The sequence below is a fragment of the Bubalus bubalis genome, chromosome 14 (assembly GCF_019923935.1).
Source record: "Bubalus bubalis isolate 160015118507 breed Murrah chromosome 14, NDDB_SH_1, whole genome shotgun sequence".
NCBI lineage: Eukaryota > Metazoa > Chordata > Mammalia > Artiodactyla > Bovidae > Bubalus > Bubalus bubalis.
Window position 1 is genome coordinate 82,133,860 of NC_059170.1, and position 24,575 is coordinate 82,158,434.

Genomic DNA, 24,575 nt, shown 5'->3' on the forward strand with positions numbered 1-24,575 from the left:
TGCTCTGCTTGTCTTTATCCATGTTTGGAATGCTCATGATCCTTTGGTTTAGGCTTGGGGGTGGTATTGCTTAAACAGATGAGTTTTGAAGCCACATTAGCCAAATTTAAATCCCCACTCTCACATTTTAGCTGCCTGGCCTTGGGCAAGTTACTCACCCTCCTTGGGATTCAGTTTCATCACTTGTAAAATATGGACAATGATAAAAATATTTATTTCTAGGAGCACCTGGGTTTGTGGTGAGGTTACATGAGCTAATGCTTGGAACCTTGCTTGGCACATAATATACAGTCAATAAACATTAGCTGTTGTTTAGTTTGTGGTGCTGGTGGTTGTTGATGCCTCTCTGGCTACATGGTAAAGTCCAATGACACTCAAGGGTGGACACTCAAGGATGGTACCAGAATTTTTCATTTTGTCTAACTTACATAGAAACATTTCTTGAAGAAAATGAGTGTACTAGACTTGGAGATATTTCCGCAAAAAGGAAAGGACAATCTTTCCAGGAAGTACTGTTCTTGAAAAAAAGGCATTGTTAGAGCCCAATTACAAATAGATGGGCCGAGATGAGGAAAGTCACATGCACATCAGAGTTGTCACGGCAAGTGAGGTACTAAATAGAGGAACTAAAGAGGTTCTCCTTTCATTAGAAAAGAAATTGCAATGAAACAGAACAAATGCTTTTCTCTTCAATTGCCCCTCAGGAGTGCAGGAGTGCTAGAAAAACTATGTGCCAAATGATTACATTATTCACTGGATGGTTGTTTCCTAATGAAATAGAGTCATGAGCTGGTAAATGTAGTATGGATTTCCTGAGGGCAAACTAGAAATACAAATAATTATAATTTGGTTACTTCTAAATAAGGTCTCTCTCCACATATATATAAACAAATGATTTAACTATTTTGAAATTGCTCAAGCTGAAATTCGGTCACTACCTAACTGGTTCTTTAAGGTTTAGTGAATTCTTTAAGAATTAGTGAATTGAAGCCTGTGTTGCAAATTAGTTGGACAAAGGGAATCAGTGGCCTGGAAAAGATTTTCTACTGAAAGGAGGATAAAAAGAGATCTAAGAAATCTGTGGGCCAACTTGGGATAGGTGTTGTAGGCTTTTAGTGGAGAAAACTGGCTTAGGTGGTAGCTTAGATGTTTGAATGAAACAGAGAGCCTCCCAAACGCTCTTGTGAGCAGTGACGGTCAGTACTAGTGACCATAGTGTCTGACTAGTCTTCAGACATTAATTCCAGAGACTAGAATTTTAGTTTATTGAATTTTGACTCAACGTAGATGAAAATCTTTCACTGTGAAGCTCTTTAGATTGAGTAACTGTATGATAAATTAATATGTACGTATCTGATGTAAATGTGCCCAACTCTGATCCTTTGCCTTAAAATGCATGAAAGAGGTAAGTAAAAATTACCTATTTTTTATGTGGCTCAGCAAAAAACTCACGTTGTTTTGAAATAAAATATTTACAAATATTAACAAATGGGAAACCAACAAAAATAGGAAGGAGGGAGAATTTGGTGGTCTGAGTTCTGTGTAAGTACAAAGTGGCAAAATATAATTAATATATTTAACTCACCTCCATCAGCTCTAGTGTGTACAGAACTGGCCATTTTAGGGTGGCAAAACTGACTATAAATTTGCACACAGTAGAAAGAGCTAATGGTTATAAGAGCAGCCACTGAAATAGAGACATGTATTATATAAGGAAATGGGTTTCATTTCATTGTAAAAAGAGGAGTCCTTAAATTAAAACCCTATCATGGCAAGAAAATAGATTCCACAAGTCCAATGGATCATTCTAATATTAATGAAATTTAAACCAATGAATCCCATCATATACAGATGAATATATGCCACTTAATATACAGCTTAATTGAGGAACAGCATTAATAATGTCAAATATCTTAAATCTGATGAACAATGATTAAACATGCTCTATCTGGAGAAAGGACTCACTACTGAATGTGCTGAATACTTACGAGTCGACATGGTTCTCAAATGAAAGCAGAATTGGAAAAGGTGAAGTCTTAAATGCACATTCAGCAATGGCTTCAATCACTTCCTAGAAATGAGAACATATGTATTCAATAAGCCAGAAGTTTAATGTGTCTATTTTTTTGAGTTAAACCCTTTAATGCCGTTGTCTTTTTCATTCATAGAATTGTATCAAATGGCCTAAAATAGCTAGAAGGGGTTTGCAGGCTGCTGGATTGTAAATTTTATTACTCTTATCTTAGCAAGATAAAAGAAAGAAAACTGGATTTGGGTGGAGGGGAGTCATAATTGTGAAGGGGAATGGTTCTCCTCTTTGGTAATTACATTTATTTTTTTCTAAATAATAAAAGAATTCGAATCTCATAAGAATTTTAGACAAAGAGAAGGCAAAATTTTTCATCCATAAATTCACCTGTTGAATCAAACCACTGCAGGCATTTTGTTATATTTATTTCTACAATTGTTTCTTGTGTATTTGCATAACTTAGTAAATATTTTATTTGTATTTTAATATTGTTATGAATATTGTTTATTGTTATGTTTATTGTTTATATTGTTATGAATATTTATTTTTATGTTTACTGTTTATATTGTTTAATATTGCTATGTATTGTTAATATTGTCATCCAAAGTATACAGCTGAAAATTGTTAATATTCACACTTTGCAATCATCTCCCCAGTCTAAGTTAAAACATTTACTCACCCCCCACAGAGCTATGTCCCCATTAGCAGTCACTCTACATTTTCCCAACCCCATCCCACACACTCAGACATAGGCAACCACTGATCCATATTCTGCCTCCATAGACTCACCTACTCCTAACATTTCAAATAAATGAATCATACGACATGTGGCCTTTTATGTCTGGCATCCTTCACTGAGCCTACTTTCAGGGTTCATCCACTCTGTAATATGTGTCAGTACTTCATTTTTCAATCTATTTTTTTTTTTTAATGTATAGGTCACAGCTTTAATATCTGTATACAATTTTAGGGAGTGGCAATATCATAATTTATTTAACCACTATCCAATTGTTGGACAGCCATATTTTAAGAGCTATCATTCAAATAATTCTCCAAAGAAACTCTTCATTTTCCCCTTTAATTTTGAATTATTTTTAAAGAATGAATTATCAGAAGGGGAATTACCAAATTAAAAATTAGAATATTTTTCTAGTCTCCTGTGTTTCTCCAAATTACTTTTCATCTTAGACTCCCTAGAATAACAGAGCAGCTTTCAATGCATATTCACCAACTTTGGACATTAGTTTTTCAAAATGTTTTCCTTGGTATTAAAGGATGGTATTAAAGGAGCTGGTATTAAAGGATGGATCTCATTTATTTTTAATTATATCACTGTCAATACTCTTGTGGCTTCACATCCTTTTTTTTTTTAATTTTGTTTACATTTATGCTTTACATCTTCTCCTTCCCAGTAGGAATTTTTACTCTGATTCCTTATGCCTGAGGCCTTTCCATTATCTTCTCTACCTTCTTTGAAGAATTCATAGCTTGCTTTCTATCCATGCCAGAAAGCTATTTCTCTGGCTGCAGAGTATAAATAAGGCTTTCTAATTCTAGACTGCATTTGCATATACCCTCTAAGAAGGAATTGACTGCATGGAGCAAAAGAATCACTCACTGTTTCTTAACAGTGAATTCACAGATTGCCTTTCATACATTATTTTAGTTGATACCATCAAAAATAAGTGTGCTATAAATAGCAAGCAATGGTCAGATTTTAAACTCTTTATTTGATTTATTTGAGTGTGGGCTTTGGATTCAAACAGGCTTGTATTTGAATCCTTCTTCTTAGCCTTACAAGCTGTGTGACCTTGAGAAAAATCACTTAATACCTCTGTACATTTAGCTTGCTGGCCTGCAAAGTGGGAGTAATAAGCCTCATTCCACAAGCCTGTGAGGATGCAGAGAGAGGAGATAAAGGACGCAGCATGTGATGGGCAGATAGTCTCAAGGGAACCAAGGTTACTTAACTTGCTGATGCCTCCCTCTCCATTCACCCTAAACCCAACTAATACAAACATAGCTGCCATTAGATGAGCGTTTACATTCCAGACAAAGATCTTATCTCATGTCATAGACATTCCCTAAGGAAAATACTGTATGTCATCTTACAGATTATAAAATGAAAACTCAAGAGATATTAACCAATATGCCCAAGATCACAGAGAAGAGAGTCCAAGAAACCCCAGGAAATTCTGTCTGACTCTAGAGTTTGTGCGCTTAACTATTTTGCTAAATCCCATGCAGCTAATTGGAGAGGGCAATGGCAACACACTCCAGTACTCTTGCCTGGAAAATCCCATGGATGGAGGAGCCTGGTAGGCTGCAGTCCATGGGGTCACTAAGAGTTGGACACGACTGAGTGACTTCCCTTTCACTTTTCACTTTCATGCATTGGAGAAGGAAATGACAACCCACTCCAATGTTCTTGCCTGGAGAACCCCAGGGATGGGGGAGCCTGGTGGGCTTCCATCTATGGAGTTGTAAAGAGCTGGACACGACTGAAGTGACTTAGCAGCAGCAGCATGCAGCTAATGACCTTAGACACCTAAGATCAAAGGCCTCGAAAGAATCACACAGCACTAGTCACAACAGCCAAGACATGGAAAAAACCTAAATGTCTGTTGACAGATGAATGGATAAAGAGGATGTGGTATATATGCTGCTGCTGCTAGGTCACTTCAGTCGTATCTGACTCTGTGCGACCCCATAGATGGCAGCCCACCAGGCTCCTCTGTCTCTGGGATTCTCCAGGCAAGAACACTGGAGTGGGTTGCCATTTCCTTCTCCAATGCGTGAAAGTGAAGTCGCTCAGTCGTGTCCAACCCTCAGCGACCCCATGGACTGCAGCCTTACAGGTTCCTCCGTCCATGGGATTTTCCAGGCAAGAGTACTGGAGTGGGTTGCCATTGCCTTCTCCGTGTGGTATATATATACAATAGAATATTACTCAGCCATAAAAATAACAAAATAATGCCTTCTGCAGCAACATGGATGCAACTAGAGGTTATCATATTAAATCAGAAAAAGACAAATACCATATGATATCACTTATATATGGAGTCTAAAATATGGCACAAATGAACCTATCTATGAAACAGAAACAGACTCACTGACATAGAGGTGAAACTTGTGGTTGCCAAAGGGGAGAAGAGAGAGAGAGGGGGCTGGATTGAGAATTTGGGGTTGGTAGGTGCAAACTGTTACTTATAGAATGGATAAACACCAAGATCCTACTGTATAGCATAGGAACTATATCTAATCTCCTGGGATATGCCATGATGGAAAAGAATATAAAAAAAGAATGTATATATGTATATATGTATATCACTGAGTCATATTGTATGGCAGAGTTTGGCAAAACATTATAAATCAACTATACTTCAATTAAAAAAAAAGAACTGCAAATAGATATCATAAGGGAAGTGGGTAGATATATGGGATAAAAGGGGGCTAGATTTTGTTTATTTCCTAAATTTGGCACTGTTTTATTGGCTACAGGCAAAGCACATGAGAGCCACTCTTGATTCCTCTTTCTATCACATCTTTTAATTCATATGTAATCCTGTCCAAATATATATTTGGAATATAACCAAATATTAGCACCTCCACCTCTATCATCCCAGTCAAAAATCCTTGTACTAACTGCTGGGATAGATTTTGTCGTCATCCCCACATAGTCACTCCCCTTCCTGTGATATCTGTTGATGGTGGGCATGGCCTTGTGCTTTGTTTTGGTTGTTTTGCATGTGAAAATGACACAGGGTTTTGTTGAACGGGTTTTAAAGAACCATCTTGGTTTTTGCCATTTTTCTTTTCTGATTGCAATGAGCCTGGTGATATCTCAGATTGGTGCTGCTTTTTCTGTATGGATTGCAGATAATATAGCAAGGAGAGATAAGAAAGCCTTCCTCAGTGATCAATGCAAAGAAATAGAGGAAAACAACAGAATGTGAAAGACAAGAGATCTCTTTAAGAAAATTATAGATACCAAGGGAAAATTTCCTGCAAAGATGGGCACAATAAAGGACAGAAATGGTATGGACCTAACAGAAGCAGATGATATTAAGAGAAGGTGGAAGGAATACACAGAAGAACTATACAAAAAAGATCTTCATGACCCAGATAACTACAATAGTGTGATCACTCATGTAGATCCAGACATCCTGGAGTGCAAAGTCAAGTAGGCCTTAGGAAGCATCACTATGAACAAAGCTAGTGGAGGTGATGGAATTATAATTGAGCTATTTCAAATCCTAAAAGATGATGCTATGAAACTCAATATGCCAGCAAATTTGGAAAACTCAGCAGTGGCCACAGGACTGGAAAAGGTCAGTTTTCATTCCAATCCCAAAGAAAGGCAATGCCAAAGAATGCTCAAACTACTGCATAATTGCACTCATCTCACACACTAGCAAAGTAATGCTCAAAATTCTCCAGACCAGGCTTCAACAGTACATGAACTGTGAACTTCCAGATGTTCAAGGTGGATTTATAAAAGGCAGAGGAACCAGCGATCAAATTGCCAACATCTTTTGGATCATCAGAAAAGCAAGTGAGTTCTAGAAAAACATCTACTTCTGCTTTATTGACTATACCAAAGCCTTTGACTGTGGATCACAACAAAATGTGGAAAATACTTAAAGAGATGGGAATACCAGACCATCTGACCTACCACTTGAGAAATCTGTATGCAGGTCAAGAAGCAACAGTTAGAACTGGACATGGAACAACAGATTGGTTCCAAATCAGGAAAGGGGTATGTCAAGGCTGTATATCATCACCCTGCTTATTTAACTTATATGCAGAGTACCTCATGAGAAATGCTGGGCTGGATGAAGCACAAGCTTTAATCAGGATTGCCAGGAGAAATATCAATAACCTCAGATACGCAGACGACACCACCCTTATGGCAGAAAGCAAAGAAGAACTGAAGAGACTCCTCATGAGGGTGAATGAGGAGAGTGAAGAAATTGGCTTAAAACTCAGCATTCAGAAAACTAAGATCATGGCATCTGGTCCCATCACTTTATGGCAAATAGATGGGGAACAATGGAAACAGTGAGAGGCTTTATTTTTTTGGGCTCCAAAAATCACTGTAGATGGTGACTGCCAGAATGAAATGAAAGGATGCTTGCCCCTTGGAAGAAAAGCTATGATCAACCTAGATAGCATGTGAAAAAGCAGAGACATTATTACTTTGCCAACAAAGTTCCATCTAGTCAAAGCTGTGGTTTTTCCAGTAGTCATGTATCGATGTGAGAGTTGGATTATAAAGAAATCTGAGGGCCAAATAATTGATGCTTTCGAACTGTGGTGTTGGAGAAGACTCTTGAGAGTCCCTTGGACAGCAAGGAGATCCAACCAGTCCATCCTAAAGGAAATCAGTCCTGAACATTCATTGGAAGGACTGATGCTGAAGCTGAAACTCCAATACTTTGGCCACCTGATGTGAAGAACTGACTCACTAGAAAAGACCCTGATGCTGGGAAAGATTGAAGGTAGGAGGAAAAGGGGACGACAGAGGATGAAATGGTTGGATGGCATCACTGACTCGATGTACATGAGTTTGAGCAAGTTCTGGGAGTTGGTGATGGAAGGAAGCCCTGGTGTGTTGCAGTCCATGAGGTCGCAGAGTTGGACACAACTGAGCAACTCAACTGAACTGAATTCCAGACCTGCATATCACCATTTAGGCCAATGAGAGGCCTGAAGGTGAGTGAAAACCCAAGGGCCTATCTCTCTTTGTGTTTGACCAATGAAATGCACACATTTGTAGAGTCCGTGTCCCCACCTGTCTGTCTTGTTCTCTGGGTGGCGTTCTCTCTATTCCCACAGTAGAGATTCTGGTGTGCCCTGAAATGCTGCTGAATTCTAGGTTTCCTAGACCTTCTTGACTCATGTATCCTGAGAAAGTGAAAGCGTTAGTCACTCAGTCATGTCCAACTCTTCACGACCCCATGAACTGTAGCCCACCAGGCTCTTCTGTCCATGGAATTCTCCAGGCAGGAATACTGGAGTGGGTAGCCATTTCCTTCTCCAAGTGATCTTCCCCATACAGGGATCAAACCCTGCCTTGGGGGTGGATTCTTTACCAACTGATCTACCAGGGAAGCCCTTTGTGTATCCTGCCTGCCCCTTTCCTGCCCCTGATATTGTACACATTTGGTCTTTGCATTTGACTGAGGGCCCCATGTTCACACTGAAGCCTCCAAACACACCAGTCACATCCTTCTCAGCTCCCACTGGGCCTCTTACCAAGACTGGGCTGAGTTTCATTTGCCACGTAGTGTGGCCTTCTGGCCTCTTCCTAGAGGTGAAGTGGAGGCCAAACGTTGTGTCTGGGCACTCCCCACATCCTCTATCATGACAGCTTTACAAATGACTTCATTCAACCCCCCACTTCACCCTGACTTAATAACGCCTTGCATATTTAATACTGCTACTATTTAAAAGTGTGGCTTTAAAAGTTTCAATTATAATGTCAGTAGCTAACATTTATAGAGCACTCACTATGTACCATGTATCATTCTAAGCCATGTTGTATATTAAGTAGGGTCACTGAATTCTTCCCTGGTGGCTCAGTTGGTAAAGAATCCACCTGCAATGTGGGAGACCTGAGTTCAATCCCTGGGTTAGGAAGATCCCCTGGAGGAGGGCATGGCAACCCACTCCAGTATTCTGGCCTGGAGAATCCCATGGACAGAGGAGCCTGGTGGGCTACAGTCTATGGTGTCACAAAGAGTCAGACACGACTGAACGACTAAGCACAGCACTGAATGCTCAGCACACCTCTAGGAGGTAAGCACTGTTATCACCCCCATATTCTACTGAGAAAGAGGCTGGATCTGTAAGGGAGCTTCCCCTGGTCGTGCAGGCAGTCAGTGCCGGAACCCCAGCCGGCAGCTCCAGAACTGCACTCTGAACCTCAACAGTCTCCTTGCTCTCTTCCTCCCAGCCTCGCCCTCCTCGCTCTCCCCATCTCCACCATAACTCTAGCCTTGGAAACCTTTCTGAACCTTTAAGCACTGCCGAATTTCATCTTACAATTTTACTAGTTATTTTTCAGTCGTTAACTCATGTCTGACTCTTCTTGTAACCCCATGGACTGTAGCCTGACAGGCTCCTCTGTCCATGGGATTTTCCTTCTGGGAGTGGGTTGCCATTTCCTTGTCTAGGGGATCTTCTTGACCCAGGGATCGAACCCGTGTTTCCTGCATGGCAGAAGGATTCTTTATACCTGAGTCACCTGGGAAACCCTAACAATTTTACTTGAGAGAACTTAAAAAACAAGTTCCCTGTGAGGGCTTTTGGTTTTTCATACCTTTGGAATACTTTGCATGGGGCACCTGAGGATGAGGATTCTGCTGAGGATGAGACCAGTCATAATTTTTAAGTTTGGTGCCAGGTTTGATCCCTCGGCCAGGAAGATCCTCTGGAGAAGGAAATGGCAACCCACTCCAGTATTCTTGCCTGGAAAATCTCATGGATGGAGCCTGGTAGGCTACAGTCCATGGGATCGAAAAGAGTCAGACATGACTGAGCGACTTCACTTCGCTTCACTTCACTTCTTTCACATAAGCTGTCCTTAGTGGACGATGGGCCTGAAAGTACCTTACTGGTTGATTGCCCCTTATTAAGCCAAAATCATTTTTTTCATAGATGTATAATACTGGACCAATAATCTATACACTATATGGCTCAATTACTAGCTTCCAGTGGGAAAAATTGCCCTTGAAATCCTTTATCCTTGACAGACAATAGCAGGGTGTATTTGGATATCCATTTTATGTGAGCATTTATGTAGCAGTTACATTGCATCCTAAATTATTATTACTTCTCTCAGAGAATGATGCTTTATTTCCAGAAATGCTCCATTTAACCACATACTCAAATTTAATATATTTTTATTATATACTTTATCACTTGACTCTGTTTTCCATCTTATATAATTGCTGGTTGTTACAAAGGAGCTGCCTGGGCTGGGGGAGGGGGGCAGGAGCAGCTTGGGGGTGGAGGAGGCAGGTGGGCGTCCAGGGTGGGAGGAAGGAGACTGCATGGGAACAGAAGGAATGCAGACCAAACTGCGAGTTACTATGTCATGACCATTGGAGAGACTAAGGCAGTGAGGCAAAGACATCAGTGGGCAGATATACGGGGTGTGTAATAAATGAATCCAGAATGCAAAATAAAAAGTCCTCCATAAAGAGGTTGAATTACAGCATGTCCACTTTCCCAGAACACACCTTTTTATTTTGGCCCAACAATAAATAGGCGGTAAATGCCAATAGGAACTTTTGCTGTGGGGATATATCATAGACCTCACAAAGCTTTCCAGATCACATAGACTTAGAGCAGATAAACTGTGTGACATAAAAATGATGGACTTTTGCACTTGGTTTATTCTGCTGCTGCAATAGACACTGTGGCTATAGAATATAGTCTAATTACACCATGCAGATCAGGTCCAAATATACAGGATAGCCCAGACAGGCAAACATTGAGAGAATTTTTTCACCACCTATCAACATATGGAATTTTACAGCAAAAATGGAGAAAAACAAAATTCATCTACCTGATGAACAGAGGCAAGAAAGACTAAAAATGAAGTCTCCACTATAATTTGTCTATTTGCTTGGGGATGGAAATAAAGTGAGAAAGTGTTAGTTGTTCATTTGTGTCTGATTCTTCGAGACCTCATGGACTGTAGCCCACCAAGCTCCTCAGTCCATGGAATTCTCCAGGCCAGAATACTGGAGTGGGTAGCCTTTCCCTTCTCCAGGGGATCTTTCCAAACCAGGGATCGAACCAGGTCTCCTACATTGAAAGCAGCTTCCTTACAGTCTGAGCCACCAGGGATGGAAAAAGTGGCAAAATTCTGTAAAGCAATTATCTTTCAATAAAAAATAAAAAATTTTATTGTTGCTCAGTTGTGTCTGACTCTTTGTGACCCCACAGCAGCATGCCAGGCTTCCTTTCACCAGTACCTATTATATGCCAGTTCTTTTTAAAAATTTTTTTAAAGATTTTTTTTCTGGACCATTTTTAAAGTCTTTACTGAATTTATTACAATATTGCTTCTATTCCTGTTTTGGTGTTTTGGCCACGAGCATGTGGTCTCTTAGCTCTCCAGCCAGGGATCGAATCCACACCCCCTGCATTGGATGGTGAAGTCTCAGCCACTGTACTGCCAGGGAAGGCCCTCTGCCAGACTCTTTTTAAAGTGCTTGGGAAAGATTAGAAAACAAAACAAAGATCCCTATTTTTATGGTGCTCAATGCTATTAGAAGGACACAGCTAATGGCGCTAATGGTAAAAAATCTGCCTGCCCATGCAGGTGATATAAGAGACACAGGTTTGATCCCTGGGTTGGGAAGATTCCCTGGTGAAGGAAATGGCAACATACTCCAGTATTCTGGCCTGGAAAATTCCAAGGACAGAGGAGACTGGTGGGCTACAGTCCATGGGTCACAAAGAGTTGGACATGACTGAGTGAACACACACACACAGCCAATAAAGAAGGAACTCAATAAATAACTGAGTAAATTAAGCAGAGTGTTAGAAGGTGCCACTTGGTAAATGGAAGAAATAAAGTGATGGGGAGCAGACCAGGAAGGTGGGAGTGGGTGTGATGGCTGGTCACAGTATTAAATAGGTCCCAGGAGGCCTCCCTGAGAAGGTGGCATTTGAGAAAGACTTCAAAGAGTTCCCTGGTGGCTCAGATGGTAAAGAATCTGTTTGTAATGCAAGAAACCCAGGTTTGATCCCTGGGCCAGGAAAATCCCCTGGAGGAGGGAATGGCAACCCACTCTAGAATTCTTGCCTGGAGAATTCCATGGACAGAGGAGCCTGGCAAAGAGTTGGACATGACCGAGCAACTGACACTTGCAAGGAGTTAAGTGGTGAGCCATGCAGATAACTGCGGGAAGACTGTCTCAGGCAGAGGCACAAACTGGCAAAGGCTGGGAGGTATCCCTGCTTAGCTTGGTCAAGAAATGGCACAGAGGCCCATGGAGCTTCAGCCCAGGGAGTCACAGGCAGGGGTACTGAGGGTGAGAGAGCACTGGGCCATGGCCCCGTTTCTCTTCTTACCCTTTATGAAAAGGTCACTGTACACAGTCGGTGCTGGAAAAGCAGGTTGCATGCTGATAATCAGGCAGAGCGGGGCTGGGACTTGGGTGAGGCAGATGAGGTGCCTAAGTGCAAAATTTAAAGAGATGCTCAATCTCAGGTGCCACCTCTGCATTTACACACCAGTGAGAATAGACACCTCTATAAGTTTTGCATGTAAGACATTTCGCTCACCTCCCTCTAGTCCTAATCCTGATGCAGAGAGTTCCTGATCTGTTTCTGCAAAACAGGCTGGCATTTCTATTCCTCAGACTCATCCCCACCCAGCACCACCACCAGACACTCACATCTCTGACAGAATTATCTATCCTGCAAACGCACAATAGCAGGAAGCAGAGCTGTGCCAATCAACCACCAGGATGACGAGTTTCCTGCTCTTTTTTGGCCGCACCTCACCCTCAACTGCCGTAGGCAGAGAGAGGAAGAAGAATTCTGAGCTAGATTTAGTTTTTTAGTCTCTAAATCTGTCAACAAGTGTGTGCATGTGGTTGAAAAATTGTGCTTCTGGAGCCCAGGAATAGATGCTCACCAGCCTGTGACTCTGGGGTCACAAATGTGATTGAAGGACCACTTGTAAGGTCAAGTGAACAGGGAGAGTCATTCCAAGCTGACTTGATGGCTGAGGCAAGAAGCAAAAGCTTCATAGAAAATAAATATGCCTTAGAATGTGCTTGGTGTTTATATTCCCTCTGTAGTCTCCCTTACCCCTAAAGGAACTCAAACAACCTTGAGGATTATAAATGTTTAAGAAAATATAATTGCTCCTCACATGGACTCATGAGTGGGTGGTGGGCAGGGCTGTGAGTGGCCCTCCTGGAGTGGGTATGTGCACAAGTCCATTGGTCCCCTAGCTCACAAGGCTTCCATCTGGATGTACTGTCTCGCATTGCATGATCCTCTTCATCCATCAACAGATGGATGAACCCAAATTGCATCCACTCCACACAATGGTTGTGTGTCCCCCACTTTTTAAAAAGATCCCAACAGGTTAGGGCTGGTATCTTAGCCGACAAGGGACCATGGCAGGAGATGCGAAGGTGGGGGACTACAGAAATGGAACCAAAACACATGGATCTTCCATTAAAGAAAAACCAAAAGACATTGAATGCTCACCCCATGAATGACCTGGTGAAGGTAATATTGTATCAATTTTACAGATGAAAAGTTAACTTACAGAACAATTAATATAATTTGTCTAAGGAGACCCAACTGATAAAAGCAAAGACAAGATTCAAACTTAGCTATGTTGATGCCCAAATTCATTGCTCCACAGTAAGATAGAATCAAATAGTTTTCTATTGCTTTTCTTTGATTACCAGCTCAATAAAGTCTGAGCAGTGAAATACAACAACAACAAAAAAAAAAGTGCTCAACTTCAGGAGCAGATAAAACTTCTAAAGATTTTCATCAGAATTAAGGTCAACCCCATATTAAACATTGATGTAAAATTTTGTGAAAGTGAAAGTCACTCAGTCATGTCTGACTCTTTGCGACCCCATGGACTATACAGTCCATGGAATTCTGCAGGCCAGAATGCTGGAGTGGGTAATTGCTATATAGTAACCTAAGTTTCAGAATACTTTGGCCACCTGATGTGAAGAACTGACTCATTGGAAAAGACCCTGATGCTGGGAAAGACTGAAGGCAGGAGAAGGGGACAACAGAGGATGAGATGGTTGTATGGCATCACCGACTAAATGGACATGAGTTTGAGCAAGCTCCAGGAGTTGGTGATGGACAGAAAACCTTGGTGTGCTGCAGTCCATGGGGTCACAAAGAGTTGGACACAGCTGAGTGACTGAACTGAAGTTTCAGAAATCATGAAAAGTCAATTTCATAACATAGTAAATACATTTTAAGGTGTAAATATTCCTTCTGAACATATATATGCTGTCAAGTAAAATATTAGGAAATCCATTTGTCTAAACTGAATCCTGGCTATCCCTTGAAAATCTTGGTTCTTTTTGCTGCCCTCTCAAATGATAGATGTTCATTTTATCACATCCCAAGTGTTCCAGGGCTAAAAGCTGGGAATTGGAAACTTTTTGCTCCCAATGCTCCCAATGTGGAGAAGGCAACCCACTCCAGTATTGTTGCCTGGGGAATCCCATGGACAGAGAAGCCTGGTGGGCTACAGTCCATGGGGCTGCAAAGAGTCAGACATGGCTGAAGCAACTTAGCACAGCAAATTCTTCATATATGTTGTATTTCACAATGACAAAATACAATTAAAAAAAGAGAATGTGCTAAATAGGCAAATAAATTGTTATTTCCTTTTATAAGACAGTTTCCTTAGATTTTGGTGATCAGTTCATCTGATGCCAATCACTCATGTGAAAACTGCTAAATTTTAGCCTCAGAAATTACAAATATGATTAATAGCCTATGGACTTAACTGTGATCCTTATACTGCTAAACCTGCTGAAACAGATTTTACCCAAAAAGGGGGTCAGGTCTCTCTAGCTTCTTCTCTTAGTAATATTCATTCACTCTACCTTGAAGGATATTTCTGTGGTCATGGTGAACCCATGGGTGATGACTGGCTCCTCTTCTGCAGTTCGTCCCTTCCAGCAGTCCAGCTCCACACAGCGACAACCAGACAGGAGCACTTGGCGATACATCTCAACGGAGGAGTTTCCAGCCAGCTGGCCAGCTGTAAAATGTCAATAAAATGAATCTCAGACTCCCACAAAGCAAGGAACACACTGATGGTTTCCTAGAAGAGATCTTCAACAATGGGAAAGCAAAGAGTTCAAGACCTTGAGTAGTTCTCAGCCTTTCTTCTGTCTCAACATACCAGAGGTAGTAACATAAACCCAAATGGAACTGTGGCCCCCTAGCAGGGGTTTGGAGAAGAGAGACTAGAAGGATATGTAACAATAACAGCAACTCATGTTTATTAACTGCTAACCATGTGCCAGCTATAATTCTTTGAACTTTATATATATTACTACATTCAATCTTCACAAAAATCTGCCCAATATAACTATCTTTGTTATTAAATGTCTATTTTCAGATAATAAAAATGGCATAGAACATTTTATTTGTCCAAGTTCCCAAAGCCTGTAAGTGGAAGATCAGGATTATAATTTCAAACCTCAGTCTTGTCATTCTGACCCTCCCTATGAATAAGTATTATTGACAGGCTCTTGTATTATACAAGTCAAACCTTCTGTCATTTTTGTCCAAGGCACAAATACTTAGCATAGCTAAACATTATCTTTGCAAAATGGAAATAACTTTGTAGAAATAAATTTAAATTTGACAAATGAAGTGTAAAATTTGTACTCTATAAGACACTGTTTAACAAAGTTAAACAAGACCTAGGTAAATGGAAATACATCCCATGTTCACAGAGCAGAAGACTTAAAATTGTTAAGGTAGCACTACATCTCAAGTTGATTTACAAATTCAATTCCCATAAAAATCTTATCTGTCTTTTTTGTACAAATTGATCCCAAAATTCATATGGAAATTTAAAGGACCCAGAATAGCAAAAATGATTGTAAAAAATAAGGACAAAGTTGGAAGGCTTCCCAGCTTCAAACTTAACTACAAACTCCAGTGATCAAGGCAGAGTGGTACTGGCATAAGATTAGACACATAGGTCAATGGAATAAAATTGGGACTCCAGAGATAAGCCCCCACAATTATGTTAAACTGACTGACATCTAGGGTTCTAAGACAATTCATTGCAGAAAATCATCTTTTTTAAGAAATGGTGCTAGGACAGCTGGATTGCCATATGGAAAATAGTGAAGTTGGATTCCTCTTACATCATACACAGAACACACACAAACACACACACACACACACACACACACACAATCAATGAAGCTCCTAACTGTATGGGCTAAAATAATAAAACTCTAAACAGAGAATGTAGAGGTAAATTTTTGTGACTTAGGTTAGGCAATTGTTTCATAGATATGACACCAAAAGTACAAATAGCAAAGAAAGAAAATAGACAAAATTTACCAAAATTAAAAACCCCTGGAAGCAGAACTGAAAATCTCTAGTAAAGTGATATGAATTGTATAGTCAACAAGCACCTGAGAAATCTGTGGGCAGGGGTAGAAGCCCAACTATTTCTGTTTCACTTAAGAAGTCAATGGAAGGTTGTAATTTCTTGATAAATGATTTATTTATTTATGGTTGCACCTTGCAGACTGCAGGATCTTGGCTCCTTGCCCAGGCCTTGAACTTGGTTCATGGCAGTTCAGCTCCAAGTCCTAACCATTGGATTACCAGGAAATTTCTTTGATAAATTTTTTAAAAGATTAATAATAAATAAGTTTTGAGGCAAGCCCACTACCATCAACACACAAATGGAAGTTTTTGGCTTTCCACATTAAGGATTTCCTGTGAGTTATATTCTATATGCCTCCATTTTTTCAGCAGTAATTTAAAAGTGATATATCAATGAAAACTGTCAAAAGGATTTTGAAATGGACAAGATCTTCTTAGTGGAGACACACAGGACAGAGAAAATGGGATTAAACCTATGGCTTAATTTTAGTTTTATATGCATCTCACAACATCCATTATCAGCATAGCAATAGGGTGACATTTTTCAGTTCTATAGAGCCCTAATAAATGCATGGAAAGGCTGATTAAGTAGGTTTGCAAAATCACTTTTCTTTACTGGAAAAAATAAGGCATTTTAAATACATAAATATTTGCAAAAGCAGAAATGCTGACAAAGTAACCTAGAAAGTTTCTGATGCTAGATAATTAATTTGCCATTTATAATAGCTTCAAAGTTTGTTGTAATAAAGATCTTTCTGCATAAACAAAAAAGGGAGAGTGGGAATGAAGGAAAAATGATGTTCATTTACATGTTAAACTTAAGGGAGGGCTACTTTAGCTAAAGAAGTGAAGAATTCAAATAATTAATCAGGTTAACTCATTAAAAATGCTAGCTCCTGCAGACAATTGCACAGCTATTCAAGAGTAGAGCAGATTTTCTTGTGTTCTACCTAGGATATTCTTTAAGTGTATTACTGACTATATCCAATACTGTTACATAATGTGCAATTTCATTAATATTTTGTTAAGTGTTACTAACTTTGGTAAGTAAGACCTAACAGAAAGACCTAACAGAAGCAGAAGATATTAAGAAGAGATGACAAGAATACACAGAAGAACTGTACAAAAAAGATCTTCATGACCCAGATAATCACGATGGTGTGATCACTGACCTAGAGCCAGACATCCTGGAATGTGAAGTCAAGTGGGCCTTGGAAAGCATCACTATGAACAAAGCTAGTGGAGGTGATGGAATTCCAGTTGAGCTATTCCAAATCCTGAAAGATGATGCTGTGAAAGTGCTGCACTCAATATGCCAGCAAATGTGGAAAACTCAGCAGTGGCCACAGGACTGGAAAAGGTCAGTTTTCATTCCAATCCCAAAGAAAGGCAATGCCAAAGAGTGCTCAAACTACCACACAATTGCACTCATCTCACACACTAGTAAAGTAATGCTCAAAATTCTCCAAGCCAGGCTTCAGCAATATGTGAACCGTGAACTTCCTGATGTTCAAGCTGGTTTTAGTAAAGGCAGAGGAATCAGAGATCAAATTGCCAACATCCGCTGGATCATGGAAAAAGCAAGAGAGTTTCAGAAAAACATCTATTTCTGTTTTATTGACTATGCCAAAGCCTTTGACTGTGTGGATCACAATAAACTGTGGGAAATTCTGAAAGAGATGGGAATACCAGACCACTTGACCTGCCTCTTGAGAAATGTGTATGCAGGTCAGGAAGCAACAGTTAGAACTGGATATGGAACAACAGACTGGTTCCAAATAGGAAAAGGAGTACGTCAAGGCTGTATATTGTCACCCTGCTTATTTAACTTCTATGCAGAGTACATCATGAGAAACGCTGGGCTGGAAGAAGCACAAGCTGGAATCAAGATTGCTGGGAGAAATATCAATAACCTCAGATATGCAGATGACACCACCCTTATGGCAGAAAGTGAAGAGGAACTAAAAGCCTCTTGATGAAAGTGAAAGAGGAGAGTGAAAAAGTTGGCTTAAAGCTCAACATTCAGAAAACGAAGATCATGGCATCTGGTCCCATCACTTCATGGGAAATAGATGGGGAAACAGTGGAAACAGTGTCAGACTTTATTTTTCTGGGCTCCAATATCACTGCAGATGGTGACTGCAGCCATGAAATTAAAAGATGCTTACTCCTTGGAAGGAAAGTTATGACCAACCTAGATAGCATATTGAAAAGCAGAGACATTACTTTGCCAACAAAGGTTCGTCTAGTCAAGGCTATGGTTTTTCCCATGATCATGTACGGATGTGAGAGTTGGACTGTGAAGAAGGCTGAATGCCAAAGAATTGATGCTTTTGAACTGTGGTGTTGGAGAAGACTCTTGAGAGTCCCTTGGACTGCAAGGAGATTCAACCAGTCCATCCTGAAGGAGATCAGCCCTGGGATTTCTTTGGAAGGAATGATGCTAAAGCTGAAACTCCAGTCCTTTGGCCACCTGATGCGAAGAGTTGACTCATTGGAAAAGACTCTGATGCTGGGAGGGATTGGGGGCAGGAGGAGAAGGGGACGACAGAGGATGAGATGGCTGGATGGCATCACTGACTCGATGGACGTGAATCTCAGTGAACTCCAGGAGTTGGTGTTGGACAGGGAGGCCTGGCGTGCTGCGATTCATGGGGTCGCAAAGAGTCAGACATGACTGAGCAACTGATCTGATCTGATCTGATCTGAACTTCGGTAAGGAAGTTCAGGAAACAACATTTAGAAGAATGACATAGCCCAAGGACATGACATAAACTGATTAGAACCAGTTCACGTCCAAAATAGTAGACAAGTCCACTTCCACTATACCTCAAACCTCAGAATACACTCATTGTAACACATGAGCAAGTTAAATGACACACCCACAGGCACCATGACAGCTCCAAGTAGTTGTTCAGTCACTCATCATGTCCGACTATTTGTGACCTCATGGACTGCAGCACACCAGGTTTCTCTGTCCTTCACCATCTCCCGGAATTTGCTCAAACTTATGTCCCTTGAGTTGGTGATGCCACCCAACCATCTTGTCCTCTGTAGTCACCTTCTCATCCTGTCTTCAGTCTTTCCCAGCATCAGGGTCTTTTCCAATGAGTCAGCTCCTTATATCAGGTGGCCAGAGTATTGGAGTTTCAGCATGAGTCCTTCCAATGAACATCCAAGACTGATTTTCTTTAGGATCTCCCTGAAGTCCAAGGGACTCTCAAGAGTCTTCTCCAACACCATAGTTTGCAAGCATCAATTCTTCGGCATTCAGCCTTCTTTATGGTCCAACTCTTACATCCTTACATGACTACTAGAAAAACCATAGCTTGAACTATACAGACCTTTGTCAGCAAAGTTATGTCTCTGCTTTTTTAAAAAAAATTTTATTTATTTATTTTTGGCTGACGGGTCTTCGATGCTGTGTGTTGGCATTCTTTAGTTGTTGAGGGGAGGCTACGCTCTGGTTGTGGTGCACAGCCTTCTCATTGGTTGTCTTGTTGCAGAGCACAGGCTCTAGAGAATGAGTTCAGTGGTTGGGGCTTAGTTCTCCATAGCATGTGGGATCCTCCTGGACCAAGGATCGAACCCATTTCCCCTGCATTGGCAGGCCAATTCTTAACCATTGGACCACCAGGGAAGTCCATGTCTCTAGGTTTGCCATAGCTTTTCTTCCAAGGAGCAAGTGTCTTTTCATTTCATGGCTGCAGTAACCATCCACAGTAATTTTGGAGCCAAAGAAAATAAAGTCTCTCACTGTTTCCATTGTTCCCCCATCTATTTGCCATGAAGTTATGGGACCAGAGCCATGATCTTCTTTTTTTGAATGTTGATTTTTAAGCCAGCTTTTTCATTCTCTTCTTTCACTTTCATTAAGAGGCTCTTTAGTTCCTTTTCCCTTTCTGCCATAGGCACGTTGTCATCTGCATATTTGAGGTTGTTGAGATTTCTCTCCACAATCTTGATTCCAGCTTGTGCTTCATCCAGCCTGGCATTTTGCATGATATAATCCAAGGTTGACCATCAAAAAATTGGGCAGTGGCCCAATTTCTGGAAATCTCTGCCCTTTCTCCCAAATAGTTGGAATAATCTTACCACTCATTAGCCCATGAAATTATCCAGCCCATAAAAATTAACCACACTACATTTTAGGGTTGCTCTTGCCTTCTGAGATGGTCTACACTCTGCCTGTGGAGTGTAATTCTCTCTAAATAAGTCCACTTCTTACCTATCACTTTGTCTCTCACTGAATTCTTTCTACAATGAGACATCAAGAACCAGAACTTCATTAAGTCTCGAGACCAGGTGTGTGATCTCAGTTAAAAGACTGTGGGCTCAATTCCATCCTGAGTTGCATGGTTTCACACTGAAGGTATATCTTACTTAACCCACAGCAGAGTGTTTGTCATAAAAGATTCAAAATGTTTCCAAAACAGTTTTTTTTAATTTGTTTGCTGCATATATATTTTTTATCATTCAAATAGAAGGGATTTGATATACTTTTTGAATGTTGATCAGTTAATATTTTGAAAGACATGGTAAGGCATGGAGTTGAGTTTGTGAGACAGAAAGATTCTGAGAAGAAAAACAAATCAAAACAAAGAAAGGGAAGGGGGAGAGTGTATATGTGTTTGTTTGTGTGTGAGTGTGTGTGTCTGTGTCGTGTTTACTGTTCAATATCTAAGACTCCCAAAATTTCTCTAAGGTAATTTGGTTCATTCTCAAAATGTACAATTTGTATTTGAAACGGAAACTTTTCAAAGGAAGCATTAAAAACCATACATTTATCCATAATTGTCTTATTGCTTGGAATGCATATTTGGTTCTCTGTGTTTTCCTTCATTTATGGAGCTTTTTTCCACATATATGAATTATTACTGATATTCTCCCCTACTCCATTTCTGCTTAAAGCCTCAAAGCTGGTTTATTGTTCTCTAAAATTTCTAACCCCTCATTATTATATTCCATCCACTCATTATATTTTCATTTGATTAGATCCGATAAATTGACCTTCTGGGGCCAGGGGATTGCTGTGGGTTAGGATTAATGATATGTCATGAGTCATTCAACCCTTGTTGTTTCTGAAACTAGTATCTGACATCATCTCTGCCTGGCTGTGAATATATTTTGGAGTACATTCCAAGCCCATGATTGAACTTTGGAACTGAAACTCTATCTCAGATTAATTCATAATACCACCCGGAGTCATAGCTCTGCACCTTTTCATTTGACTGCATTCATTTCGGGCAGCTGGTTCCATTTACTTGAGCTTTGTCTCAGATTATCCAAGGCATCCATAGTTGGAAGAGACCAAAAACTGAAAATAACAATTCATCCATTAACACAGTCTTCTGAGAAATTTCTCATCTTGTGGACTATGATGATTGATTGCCTATATTTACTATTATTTACTATCTTCTCTTCAACCTCAGGGAAAGAAGGTTATCCAATGTGATGCATTTGTTAATTCAGTGTCTTTCTTCAATAAACACTGTCTCCTTCAAAAAATAGAGATGGGATCATTTCTCCTTGCTTGAAATTCTGTGAAACCAACAGCTACACTTGAGAAAACTATTCAAAATACAGAGGATGTGTTGTTCATCCTGACCATCTCTAGGACTATTGGTTTGATCTGATCTCTCTCTTCCATATTTTCTCTCTGCCAACTTATACTTAAATTGAAGTATAGTTGATTTATCACGCCATGTTAATGGTACAGCAGAGTGATTCAGTTATACATACACACACACACACACACACACACACAATGTGTGTGTATATACTTTTTTACATTCTTTTCCATTATGGTTTATCACCATGAAGCTCTTTTGAAATAGACCCAATTGCCATGGGATGGCTTAGGCAAGGGGGAAAACAACTTTAAGCATATTCCTTATTGATTATAGGAGCCTCACCACTAGGGTCTATGCACATTCTCAACATTCTCCGTGGGAGGCAAATACTGGCGGCTTAGGATGCAAAAATGACACAAGACATCTTCCTTACCCGTACCATTTAGGCAGGGAGGTAAGTGTTGTATAAAGAAAGGAGAACTTTTTTTTTTTTAAGAGAACATTCTTATGTGTCAGGGAATTTAAACCCTCACCCCACTATCACACTTCTGGTTGTCATTTCTTCCTCTCTTTCCTTGGCAACAGAATAATCTGGTTAGGTTCTGATAAGCTTTAGGGTCTCCTTCCCAGGTCTGGGGTAAATCTCAATTCTTCTCAGCCAGTCATAGTCGTTCTGTGGCCCCTGCTAATGCTATTTGTAGGTCATTGCTATATGGTGTAACTCTGCTCTACATCCAGTAGGGAATAAAGGAAAGTCTACTGGATGGGGTGTGGGGAACCTCACTCACACAAAGGGCCACAAGACAGAGATGTCCCTGGGCCACACGTGGAGCTTATTTCTTAGGAGGCGATGCCCCGGGTGCACAGCCGTCTTGAAACTGTAAGAGGAGTGAAAAGATGCAAAGCATCTGAGTCTCTTACGACACCAACAATTCCTGATTTAATCAAACCTCAATCACTCTGCTTCTGGATTTCTTGTTGTATGAGGTAATACATTTCTTAATGTTTAAACCACTGAGTAATAGTTTCCTTTTACATAACCAGGTGGCACCAGTGGTAAAGAACCCATCCGCCAGTGTAGGAAACAGAAGAGACATGGGTTCCATCCCTGGATTGGGAAGATCCCCTGGAGGAGGGCATGGCAACCCACTCCAGTAATGTTGGCTGGAGAATCCCACGGGATGGACAGGTGACCCTCGGTCCATCAGGTCATGAAGAGTCAGACATGACCGAAGCGACTTGGCACACATGCACACACTTATCGCCTAAAACATACTGGCTGTTTCAACTTCCTTTCATTTTCTAAATGAAGAAGTTAAAGTTTATAAGAGTTCATTTACTTAAACACAAAATTAAACTTGGTCTGTTTATTATTTGCTAAGCTCAACTCTTCACATTCTACCACCCAACTTTCATTGGTCTGTGTGCTAACTAAAAATTGGCACTTGCCATCTGCCTCTACAAGACTTAGGTCACTAGTCACTGTAGACCTTCATACACACTGAAAGGAGTTCAGGGTGGAGACGACTCTATGCTCTGGGAAAAAACTGGCAGAACTGGTCTTCAGATACTTATATATCTTCAGGAGAAGATCTTATGAGCCCAATTGTTGCATCTTCTCATCCCTAGAAAAGCACTAAAATGTCTAACAGTGACATCAGCTCCTTGTGACTAGCAGCAAGCCTCTGTCAAAGCCTCCATAAGCCTCTGACCACACATACCCATCTTCACTAAAATCATAAATAATACTATCTTCCCTCTCTCTTTGGAGCAATTTCTCAGAGCTATCTGAAATGTTTCCCAGGCTATCATCCTGATTTTTCCCCCAATACAACTTAATTCACAACTTCAATCTTGTGCATTTTTTCAATTGACGTATGTGCTCTTTAAACAAAAAATAGATTATGAAAGGTTGCATATGCCAAGGACTAAATGAGTAGAAGAGATGAAGAGAGGGAGTGACAGTAAGCCAGGGTTGGTAGAGACTGACAACCAACCAAGGTTGGAATGACTGATTCTGACAAGAGTGAAACTATTTTAAAGGGTATAGGTATATTTTTAGAGCTTTTCTGCAGTCAAGAACATACATCTTAGGAGTCGAATAATCAGATAGTTTAATTCATTAGACTGATAGCTAAAAGCTCCAACGTAATGCTTTATTTCCTAAGCTGAATAAAAAATGTTAATTATTCAGAGATTTCCTAAGCTGAATAAAAAATGTTAATTATTCAGAGATAACATCACTTTGCTTTTCCTGAGTATCAGTTCAGTTCAGTCGCTCAGTCGTGTCCGACTCTTTGTGACCCCATGAATTGCAGCATGCCAAGCCTCCCTGTCCATCACCAACTTCCAGAGTTCACTCAGACTCATGTCCATTGAGTCGGTGATGCCATCCAGCCATCTCATCCTCCATCGTCCTCTTCTCTTCCTGCCCCCAATCCCTCCCAGCATGAGAGTCTTTTCCAATGAGTCAACTCTTCGCATGAGGTGGCCAAAGTACTGGAGTTTCAGCTTTAGCATCATTCCTTCCAAAGAAATCCCAGGGCTGAGTATATGGAGTATATGGAGTATATGAATTCCTGAGTATATGGAGCCATTATCTCCCACAAGCTGGAATCAAGATTACTGGGAGAAATATCAATAACCTCAGATATGCAGATGATGCCACTCTAATGGTAGAAAGTGGAAAGGAAGTAAAGAGCCTCTTGATGAGGGTGAAAGAGGACAGTGAAAAAGCTGGCTTGAAATTCAACATTCCAAAAATTAAGATCATGGCATCTGGCCCCATCACTTTATGGCAAATAGATGGGGGT

At 40.4% G+C, this 24,575-nt stretch overlaps 1 protein-coding gene across 6 annotated transcripts in view; it reads right to left on the minus strand.

Annotated features, from left to right (window-relative positions):
- The window catches only part of PLCB1 (phospholipase C beta 1), an 849,858-nt gene that overhangs the window by 189,778 nt on the left and 635,505 nt on the right, over window positions 1-24,575 (minus strand). For all 6 annotated transcript variants that reach the window (XM_025264704.3, XM_025264705.3, XM_044928314.2 and 3 more), the window contains exons 11-12: window positions 14,656-14,813; window positions 1,989-2,071 (exon numbers count right to left, since the gene is read on the minus strand). In XM_025264704.3, coding sequence (XP_025120489.1) covers window positions 1,989-2,071; window positions 14,656-14,813 — 241 coding nt within the window. The remainder of the gene's footprint in view (window positions 1-1,988; window positions 2,072-14,655; window positions 14,814-24,575) is intronic.